Below are 12,198 nucleotides of genomic sequence, written 5' to 3' on the forward strand. Positions count from 1 at the left end.
ACACATCTTCTGATCAAGCTGCAGCGTCGACTTCAGGAGAAGAAAACTCACACAGGGGTTTTGTCTTGTCTCCTGTTCACCCCTGTTGTCCTGTAGTCCGGTGTGTTGTTCTAAAGCTTTAGGATGCAGAGCCAGTCGATGCAGAGCCAGACGATGCAGAGCCAGACGATGCAGAGCCAGTCGATGCAGAGCCAGTTGATGCAGAACCAGTTGATGCAGAGTCAGTTGATGCAGAGCACGATGATGCAGACATCAGTAGACTATAATAATGGATACACGATGCAGATGCAGGAGCAGCAGAGTAATGACTACACCATCCAGGAGGATGAATGGGACAGAGACCTGCTCCTGGACCCGGCCTGGGAGAAACAGCAGAGGAAGGTTGGATACTTCATTATTCATCCCGTCTATTCATTCACATTTCCACATTTGTGAAGGTTCACTGTAGCCTAGTCACGTGAGGCAAGGCTGTGGAAGTAACTGCATGTCAACACACAGCAGTAGTGGAAGGGCTGAGGAACTCTACTGTTTACCTTCTTATTAATATTTACTCGTGTGCACAATTCATATTTAAGAAGTTTTCATTATAGGCCTAAAAAGAGAGGGCAGAGGTCTGTGGAAGTATTGCCTGACAGTCAAATGAGTCAAAACGAACACCACATTGTAATGTGCAGGGTTTTACATGACAGCCCTGTTATAGGGACAGAAATACTGATTACTTTACTTAGAAAATAACACCATGTGGGCAACCATGGCAGGATAGCCAACAATAGCTACCAGGCAGGCAGGCAGCATAGCCAACGATAGCTACCAGACAGGCAGGCAGCATAGCCAACAATAGCTACCAGGCAGGCAGCATAGCCAACGATAGCTACCAGGCAGGCAGACAGGCAGGCAGCATAGCCAACAATAGCTCCCAGGCAGGCAGGCAGGCAGGCAGGCAGGCAGGCAGCATAGCCATGACTGTAGCTTCAGCTCCAGTTGTCTCAGTGCCATTCCTTTGATGCGTGTGGTATGAGAACTGTCAACAGATGTCTGGTAACAGAATGACGTGACGTCCTCTGGCCCGAAGCAGAACAGAATGGATGCTACAGGCTAATTATAACTAAAGGACTAGAGGGGTATCCAGAGTTGGCTCAGACAATGTCCTTGGTCCTCGCTTGGGGCTGGAGGGCTGTGTCTGTATTGATAAATAAGAACCTTATACATGTAGGCTTTTTTTTTGCAATACAAACCATGTTTCATGTATTTTCATTATCAAATGTATTTACATGTATTTATTTTACAATATCAAGTTAATTTTACTTTTATTTTGAAACCTTGATCACACAAGCAGAGACATTTCTGGTTGAACGTGCCTGAATCTAGCCTGAGTGCCAGTCTGTTTGAAAGTGCCTGAATCTAGCCTGAGTGCCAGTCTGTTTGAAAGTGCCTGAATCTAGCCTGAGTGCCAGTCTGTTTGAAAGTGCCTGAATCTAGCCTGAGTGCCAGTCTGTTTGAAAGTGCCTGAATCTAGCCTGAGTGCCAGTCTGTTTGAAAGTGCCTGAATCTAGCCTGAGTGCCAGTCTGTTTGAAAGTGCCTGAATCTAGCCTGAGTGCCAGTCTGTTTGAAAGTGCCTGAATCTAGCCTGAGTGCCAGTCTGTTTGAAAGTGCCTGAATCTAGCCTGAGTGCCAGTCTGTTTGAAAGTGCCTGAATCTAGCCTGAGTGCCAGTCTGTTTGAAAGTGCCTGAATCTAGCCTGAGTGCCAGTCTGTTTGAAAGTGCCTGAATCTAGCCTGAGTGCCAGTCTGTTTGAAAGCGCCTGAATCTAGCCTGAGTGCCAGTCTGTTTGAAAGTGCCTGAATCTAGCCTGAGTGCCAGTCTGTTTGAAAGTGCCTGAATCTAGCCTGAGTGCCAGTCTGTTTGAAAGTGCCTGAATCTAGCCTGAGTGCCAGTCTGTTTGAAAGTGCCTGAATCTAGCCTGAGTGCCAGTCTGTTTGAAAGTGCCTGAATCTAGCCTGAGTGCCAGTCTGTTTGAAAGTGCCTGAATCTAGCCTGAGTGCCAGTCTGTTTGAAAGTGCCTGAATCTAGCCTGAGTGCCAGTCTGTTTGAAAGCGCCTGAATCTAGCCTGAGTGCCAGTCTGTTTGTGCTGTCATGACAACTCTTTGTCCTGTTTTTATTGACGGATGGACAGCAAGAGCACAAACATGTCTGGAACCAGGCTATACTTTGTCTGCTCAAGAATTCATACCCAGACCAGGTAGCTTTTTATAAAATACAAATAATCTGTCACTGACCAGTCAAGATATCAGGGGCAACCTACTGTACCCCTCAATTTAGAATCACTCATAAATTAGTCTTTCAACAGACGGGTTGCCTCCCACAATGTACCAGTGTTCCTATTGCAGCTTCCCTAGGTCTGGGATTTCCGAGACCATGCATAAATGGGCTATCACATCAAACATGAACGGCAGGGCTTCCTTCCCTGCCCATGGTCCTGCCAGACAGAGACAATAATGTAGCAGTGATCACAGGGAGCAGATACGTTCAACCCCCTGGAGGACTGCAACCAAGGAGATAGCATGGCCCCATTACCAGGTCATTGTATTCCAGGATCTGGGTTCTGTCAATGATAGTTCTGGCAGACTGTCTTTTTTGTCCCAGCAACATCCAGTCAATATGTGTCCCGAATGGCACCCTAGTCGCTATAGTGACCAGGGCTGGTCAAACGTAGTGCGCTATTATAGGGAATAGGGCACCATTTGGGACACAGACCAAGTGCACCTGCTAGCACAACTGTGTTTAGGATCACTGTACCTTTGATGCATAATACATTAAACGTATAACAGACACAATATTGGAATGAATACGGTGTTGTCCAGTTGGACCTCTGAACGCACCAGGCTGTGACAGACAGTGAGATGGAAACATTATATTTAATAAGGAGGTATTCTAAACTTCACCAGACTCTAAGCTAGGCACGTGGACTCCCTCTCAAGTTAAATCTGAACTGCTTCATTTCCTGTTTTACAGCGTTGAGTCCCTTACGGCCTCATCGGCAACTCCATCTAGAACTAACCTATCACTCTGGTTCTAGAACTAACCCATCACTCCGGTTCTAGAACTAACCCATCACTCTGGTTCTAGAACTAACCCATCACTCTGGTTCTAGAACTAACCCATCACTCTGGTTCTAGAACTAACCCATCACTCTGGTTCTAGAACTAACCCATCACTCTGGTTCTAGAACTAACCCATCACTCTGGTTCTAGAACTAACCCATCACTCTGGTTCTAGAACTAACCCATCACTCTGGTTCTAGAACTAACCTATCACTCTGGTTCTAGAACTAACCCATCACTCTGGTTCTAGAACTAACCCATCACTCCGGTTCTAGAACTAACCCATCACTCTGGTTCAAGAACTAACCTATCACTCTGGTTCAAGAACTAACCCATCACTCTGGTTCTAGAACTAACCTATCACTCCGGTTCTAGAACTAACCCATCACTCTGGTTCTAGAACTAACCTATCACTCCGGTTCTAGAACTAACCCATCACTCTGGTTCTAGAACTAACCCATCACTCTGGTTCTAGAACTAACCCATCACTCTGGTTCTAGAACTAACCCATCACTCCGGTTACCACAGGAGGCAAGAAGGGGATGTTTAGGGTGCCATTTTGGGACATGGTTTAGTACCAGGAGAGGTCTTATTCTTCCCATTCATTCCCAACCATCATTCTGGATAATATGTTTGTTTTTTTACACACATGAGAACATTTGTTATTATGTTTATTTTATTATTCCTATGAATTTGACAGTCTGCCACAGTGTCACCACTCCTGTCAGAAGGCCCCCATAGTGACGTAGTCCAATTCAACCAACAGGGGGTGATATAGTTCTACCATTGACTCATATGACTTGACTGTCAAATACAGTACAGTATAGGGGGGGGGGGTTCTACTAAGCTAACATATAGAATTGTTTTAAGATGGTCATACCATGGATCGTTTAGCTATTTCACTTAGAATTTTTGCACCTCTGTAGGTATCCCAAAAAAATACAAAATATAATATTTGATAAAATACTGAATTTGGCCTTTACTACCATAGCCCATGGAAAGACATTGAATAACACATTCATAAATAGCAAAACAGACAGTAAAAAAATAAATCATGAGGAATAAGGTTTTGAAGTGAATCCCCTGTAGCTCAGTTGGAAGAGCATGGCGCTTGCAACGCCAGGGTTGTGGGTTCGTTTCCCACGGGGGGGGGGACAGTATGAAAAATGTATGCACTCACTAACTGTAAGTCGCTCTGGATAAGAGCGTCTGCTAAATGACAAAAAATGTTTTTTTTTTTAAAGTGTCTGTCCTAGGAGATATAAGAAAGATCAGCAAATATTTTAGTTTTTTGGACACATATTTAACCCATTTTGTTTGTTGGCACAGAACGACCTACATACTTACCTTACCATGTTTTAAACATGTACTGAGAGTCTCCCCTTTCCATAGAGTCGTCATATTAGTTTGTAGCCCATACGGTTCGGACGCTACGGACGTTTTCGTGAGAAGACCGATTTTCGGGATATCTCCTGGTCTGATAAACACTGCTGTAGCTCAGCCACCTTCCACCACAGATGGGGATACATCGGCAGATGCGGTGGATTGAGACGCAGCCCATGCAAAAAGACAGATCTCTATCTTAAACTGACAGATTTTTGATGGGGATTTTTACATTTTAGTCATTTAGCAGACGCTCTTATCCAGAGCGACTTACAGTCAGTGAATATATATATTTTTTTATGCTGGCCCCCCGTGGGAATCAAACCCACAACCCTGGCGTTGCAAACGCCATGCTCTATCAACTGAGCTACATCCCTGCCGGCCATTCCCTCCCCTATCCTGGACGACGCTGGGCCAATTGTGCACCGCCCATGAGTCTCCCGGTCGCGGCCAGCTGCAACAGAGCCTGGATTCGAACCAGGATCTAGTGGCACAGTTAGCACTGCGATGCAGCGCCTTAGACCACTGCGCCACTCAGGAGTTTTCATTTTATTTTTATTAGATTGACGCACGGGTCTCTTGTACTAGGAAACATATGAGTTTATGAAGGTCCTGGTCTATAAGGATTATGATACTAGTTACTGCACCCTACAGTAAATGCTCGGACAATCAGTAAACAAACCATTTTTTACACGTTAATGTAACCTCAGTTCTTTGATATTTAATATAGAATGAATGTATTTTCGTCATTATGTGTCGTCAGTATAGCATTCTCATTCACAACCATGTGTTCTGTACCGTCATGTAAGATTGAAGGACAATTGTTTGCGTTTTTTTCCCAGCTGGGTCAATAGATTTATGATAGTCAACTCACAACAACCACACACAGAGTGGCGTCGCATCAAACCAGGAGAACATTTGTTCCTTCAATGACAACCTCAATCACACTCATAAATTACAGCCAGCGCTGAAATCCAACCGCCTTGTGAAATACACTGTACAGCGGACACAGGCAGGGAGAGAGAGATGCCAGGGGGAGAATAGACCTTGTCAGCGGACACAGGCAGGGAGAGAGACATGCCAGGGGGAGAATAGACCTTGTCAGCGGACACAGGCAGGGAGAGAGACATGCCAGGGGGAGAATAGACCTTGTCAGCGGACACAGGCAGGGAGAGAGACATGCCAGGGGGAGAATAGACCTTGTCAGCGGACACAGGCAGGGAGAGAGACATGCCAGGGGGAGAATAGACCTTGTCAGCGGACACAGGCAGGGAGAGAGACATGCCAGGGGGAGAATAGACCTTGTCAGCGGACACAGGCAGGGAGAGAGACATGCCAGGGGGAGAATAGACCTTGTCAGCGGACACAGGCAGGGAGAGAGACATGCCAGGGGGAGAATAGACCTTGTCAGCGGACACAGGCAGGGAGAGAGAGATGCCAGGGGGAGAATAGACCTTGTCAGCGGACACAGGCAGGGAGAGAGACATGCCAGGGGGAGAATAGACCTTGTCAGCGGACACAGGCAGGGAGAGAGAGATGCCAGGGGGAGAATAGACCTTGTCAGCGGACACAGGCAGGGAGAGAGAGATGCCAGGGGGAGAATAGACCTTGTCAGCGGACACAGGCAGGGAGAGAGAGATGCCAGGGGGAGAATAGACCTTGTCAACCCTGGCCCAGTCTGACAGAGGGTTATGGGATGGACCGTATTGCGTTTCAGGAGTATCTAAAAGCAGCCTCACACTGCTCCAGGAAAACACTGCTACCCTCTATTATAACTATAGGTTATAACAGGAAAACACTGCTCTCTCTCCCCTCTATTATAACTATACATTTACATTTTAGTCATTTAGCAGACGCTCTTATCCAGAGCGACTTACAGTTAGTGAATACATATATTTTTATTTATACTGGCCCCCCGTGGGAATCGAACCCACAACCCTGGCGTTGCAAACGCCATGCTCTATCAACTGAGCTACATCCCTGCCGGCCATTCCCTCCCCTATCTTGGACGACGCTGGGCCAATTGTGCGCCGCCCATGAGTCTCCCGGTCGCGGCCGGCTGCGACAGAGCCTGGATTTGAACCAGGATCTCTAGTGGCACAGTTAGCACTGTGATGCAGTGCCTTAGACCACTGCGCCACTCAGGAGTATAACAGGAAAACACTGCTCTCTCTGCCCTCTATTATAACTATAGGCTATAACAGGAAAACACTGCTTTATCCAGAGAATGGATAACGATAACCCCAAGCACTTTTCTTCCCAGAGCTCAAAGCCAACCCTCTGTGCAGCAGGTAGCTTAGTGGTTAAGAGCGTTGTGCCAGTAACCGAAAGGTCGCTGGTTCTAATCCCCGAGCCGACTAGGTGAAAAATCTGTCGATGTGCCCTTGAGCAAGGCACTTAACCCTAATTGCTCCTGTAAGTCGCTCTGGATAAGAGCGTCTGCTAAATGACAAAACAATTTTTGTCTGCCATACGATGCCCCAATAATGCTCTCTAACCACTGATTCATGGGTCTGAATAAACGGCCTGCTGTCTGCGTAATCAAGGACCTTCCCAGTATTCTGTACATGGCAAAGTGTTGACATAAATTGCTTTGTTTTTCAGAGTATACTCAAGAAACATGCACGGGTCAGACACTAGCCCTAGCCTGTATTGATTGGACCCGTTGTTTAGCCAACCATCTGTTGTGCTCAGACCTTTACAGCTTGGTGCAACTCCCACCTGAGAAAGGCTGGGACTGGGATTGAAAACATCGAGGAGGACTTCAGGAACGGACTGAAGCTCATGCTGCTGCTGGAAGTCATTTCTGGTACATCTCACATCCTGTATGTAGATCTTTGTGTACGTGTATGTGGGTGTGTCTGATACGTTAATACAGTCACATGTCTCCTCTTCCCCAGGTGAAGGACTTCAATAATACATTAACATGTCTCCTCTTCCCCAGGTGAAAGACTTCAATAATACATTAACATGTCTCCTCTTCCCCAGGTGAAAGACTTCCCAAACCAGACAGAGGGAAGATGCGCTTCCACAAGATAGCCAACGTCAACAAAGCTCTGGAGTACATCACCAGCAAAGGAGTCAAGCTGGTCTCCATTGGAGCTGAAGGTATATTATATATCTATTTCACCACAGCTGAAGGTATATTATAGTTCTATTTCACCACAGCTGAAGGTATATTATAGTTCTATTTCACCACAGCTGAAGGTATATTATAGTTCTATTTCACCACAGCTGAAGGTATATTATAGTTCTATTTCACCACAGCTGAAGTCATATTATAGATCTATTTCACCACAGCTGAAGGTATATTATAGTTCTATTTCACCACAGCTGAAGGTATATTATAGTTCTATTTCACCACAGCTGAAGGTATATTATAGTTCTATTTCACCACAGCTGAAGATATATTATAGTTCTATTTCACCACAGCTGAAGGTATATTATAGTTCTATTTCACCACAGCTGAAGGTATATTATAGTTCTATTTCACCACAGCTGAAGGTATATTATAGTTCTATTTCACCACAGCTGAAGGTATATTATAGTTCTATTTCACCACAGCTGAAGGTATATTATAGTTCTATTTCACCACAGCTGAAGGTATATTATAGTTCTATTTCACCACAGCTGAAGGTATATTATAGTTCTATTTCACCACAGCTGAAGGTATATTATAGTTCTATTTCACCACAGCTGAAGGTATATTATAGTTCTATTTCACCACAGCTGAAGGTATATTATAGTTCTATTTCACCACAGCTGAAGGTATATTATAGTTCTATTTCACCACAGCTGAAGGTATATTATAGTTCTATTACACCACAGCTGAAGGTATATTATAGTTCTATTACACCACAGCTGAAGGTATATTATAGTTCTATTTCACCACAGCTGAAGGTATATTATAGTTCTATTTCACCACAGCTGAAGGTATATTATAGTTCTATTTCACCACAGCTGAAGGTATATTATAGTTCTATTTCACCACAGCTGAAGGTATATTATAGTTCTATTTCACCACAGCTGAAGGTATATTATAGTTCTATTTCACCACAGCTGAAGGTATATTATAGTTCTATTTCACCACAGCTGAAGGTATATTATAGTTCTATTTCACCACAGCTGAAGGTATATTATAGTTCTATTTCACCACAGCTGAAGGTATATTATAGTTCTATTTCACCACAGCTGAAGGTATATTATAGTTCTATTTCACCACAGCTGAAGGTATATTATAGTTCTATTTCACCACAGCTGAAGATATATTATAGTTCTATTTCACCACAGCTGAAGGTATATTATAGTTCTATTTCACCACAGCTGAAGGTATATTATAGTTCTATTTCACCACAGCTGAAGGTATATTATAGTTCTATTTCACCACAGCTGAAGGTATATTATAGATCTATTTCACCACAGCTGAAGGTATATTATAGTTCTATTTCACCACAGCTGAAGTCATATTATAGATCTATTTCACCACAGCTGAAGGTATATTATAGTTCTATTGCACCACAGCTGAAGGTATATTATAGTTCTATTTCACCACAGCTGAAGGTATATTATAGTTCTATTTCACCACAGCTGAAGGTATATTATAGTTCTATTTCACCACAGCTGAAGGTATATTATAGTTCTATTTCACCACAGCTGAAGGTATATTATAGTTCTATTTCACCACAGCTGAAGGTATATTATAGTTCTATTTCACCACAGCTGAAGGTATATTATAGTTCTATTTCACCACAGCTGAAGGTATATTATAGTTCTATTTCACCACAGCTGAAGGTATATTATAGTTCTATTTCACCACAGCTGAAGGTATATTATAGTTCTATTTCACCACAGCTGAAGGTATATTATAGTTCTATTTCACCACAGCTGAAGGTATATTATAGTTCTATTTCACCACAGCTGAAGGTATATTATAGTTCTATTTCACCACAGCTGAAGGTATATTATAGTTCTATTTCACCACAGCTGAAGGTATATTATAGTTCTATTTCACCACAGCTGAAGGTATATTATAGTTCTATTTCACCACAGCTGAAGGTATATTATAGTTCTATTTCACCACAGCTGAAGGTATATTATAGTTATATTTCACCACAGCTGAAGGTATATTATAGTTCTATTTCACCACAGCTGAAGGTATATTATAGTTCTATTTCACCACAGCTGAAGGTATATTATAGTTCTATTTCACCACAGCTGAAGGTATATTATAGATCTATTTCACCACAGCTGAAGGTATATTATAGTTCTATTTCACCACAGCTGAAGTCATATTATAGATCTATTTCACCACAGCTGAAGGTATATTATAGTTCTATTGCACCACAGCTGAAGGTATATTATAGTTCTATTTCACCACAGCTGAAGGTATATTATAGTTCTATTTCACCACAGCTGAAGGTATATTATAGTTCTATTTCACCACAGCTGAAGGTATATTATAGTTCTATTTCACCACAGCTGAAGGTATATTATAGTTCTATTTCACCACAGCTGAAGGTATATTATAGTTCTATTTCACCACAGCTGAAGGTATATTATAGTTCTATTTCACCACAGCTGAAGGTATATTATAGTTCTATTTCACCACAGCTGAAGGTATATTATAGTTCTATTTCACCACAGCTGAAGGTATATTATAGTTCTATTTCACCACAGCTGAAGGTATATTATAGTTCTATTTCACCACAGCTGAAGGTATATTATAGTTCTATTTCACCACAGCTGAAGATATATTATAGTTCTATTTCACCACAGCTGAAGGTATATTATAGTTCTATTTCACCACAGCTGAAGGTATATTATAGTTCTATTTCACCACAGCTGAAGGTATATTATAGTTCTATTTCACCACAGCTGAAGGTATATTATAGTTCTATTTCACCACAGCTGAAGGTATATTATAGTTCTATTTCACCACAGCTGAAGGTATATTATAGTTCTATTTCACCACAGCTGAAGGTATATTATAGTTCTATTTCACCACAGCTGAAGGTATATTATAGTTCTATTTCACCACAGCTGAAGGTATATTATAGATCTATTTCACCACAGCTGAAGGTATATTATAGTTCTATTTCACCACAGCTGAAGGTATATTATAGATCTATTTCACCACAGCTGAAGGTATATTATAGTTCTATTTCACCCAGCTGAAGGTATATTATAGTTCTATTTCACCACAGCTGAAGGTATATTATAGTTCTATTTCACCACAGCTGAAGGTATATTATAGTTCTATTTCACCACAGCTGAAGGTATATTATAGTTCTATTTCACCACAGCTGAAGGTATATTATAGTTCTATTTCACCACAGCTGAAGGTATATTATAGTTCTATTTCACCACAGCTGAAGGTATATTATAGTTCTATTTCACCACAGCTGAAGGTATATTATAGTTCTATTTCACCACAGCTGAAGGTATATTATAGTTCTATTTCACCACAGCTGAAGGTATATTATAGTTCTATTTCACCACAGCTGAAGGTATATTATAGTTCTATTTCACCACAGCTGAAGGTATATTATAGTTCTCTTTCACCACAGCTGAAGGTATATTATAGTTCTATTTCACCACAGCTGAATATATATTATAGTTCTATTTCACCACAGCTGAAGGTATATTATAGTTCTATTTCACCACAGCTGAAGCTATATTATAGTTCTATTTCACCACAGCTGAAGGTATATTATAGTTCTATTTCACCACAGCTGAAGGTATATTATAGTTCTATTTCACCACAGCTGAAGGTATATTATAGTTCTATTTCACCACAGCTGAAGGTATATTATAGTTCTATTTCACCACAGCTGAAGGTATATTATAGTTCTATTTCACCACAGCTGAAGATATATTATAGTTCTATTTCACCACAGCTGAAGGTATATTATTGTTACTACAGTCCACAAAAACACTACAGTAAATACTACAGTATTCTACAATCTGCAAAAACAGTACAGTAAATACTATAGTGTATACTACAGTTTTCTTTTATTTATCCTATGTTAACTGTAAATACTACAGTATACTACAGTAAATGCTACATATTTCACTGCAGTGTTTTCATGGTCTTTAGTACGCAAAAACACCACAGCGAATACTATAGTATTTATACCATAGTATTTTTTTTTTTTTACGTGGGCTATGTGTGACATTGAACACTGCATAGAATTTGAATGCCAGAATATTATACAGACCATCCAATTAGACAAACTTAATATAGGAATAGAAATCACAGACCTGGTTGATTAAGACTGTGAATATTCCCTGATTACTGACTTGTTTCTCCTGCAGAGATTGTGGATGGCAACATTAAGATGACTCTGGGGATGATCTGGACCATCATCCTCCGCTTCGCCATTCAAGATATCTCCGTGGAAGGTTAGCTAATATATATATATATATTTTTTTTTTTTAACCTTTATTTAACTAGGCAAGTCAGTTAAGAACAAATTCTTATTTACAATGACGGCCTACACCGTCCAAACCCGGACGACGCTGCCCTATGGGACTCCCAATCACGGCCGGTTGTGATACAGCCTGGAATCGAACCAGGGGGGTCTGTAGTGACGCCTCAAGCACTGAGATGCAGTGTCTTAGACCGCTGCGCTACTCGGGAGCAGTCATGGAGTTATAGTTATGTATAGTGATTAGTATGTCATCTCCGTGGAAGGTTAGCTAATATAGTCATG

The 12,198-nt window shown here is 41.8% G+C and overlaps 1 protein-coding gene across 1 annotated transcript; it reads left to right on the forward strand.

The window, feature by feature from the left end:
* Positions 1-123: 123 nt before the first annotated feature.
* Positions 124-11,887, forward strand: LOC311121062 (alpha-actinin-2-like; the record flags this gene model as incomplete). The annotated part of the gene is made up of 4 exons (XM_084195598.1): positions 124-381; positions 7,181-7,295; positions 7,475-7,594; positions 11,801-11,887. Coding segments are annotated over 4 exons (580 nt in total), but the record flags the coding sequence as incomplete, so codon positions are not given.
* Positions 11,888-12,198: the final 311 nt, after the last annotated feature.

This window comes from Coregonus lavaretus, assembly GCF_964263955.1.
Source record: "Coregonus lavaretus genome assembly, contig: HAP1_SCAFFOLD_8791, whole genome shotgun sequence".
NCBI lineage: Eukaryota > Metazoa > Chordata > Actinopteri > Salmoniformes > Salmonidae > Coregonus > Coregonus lavaretus.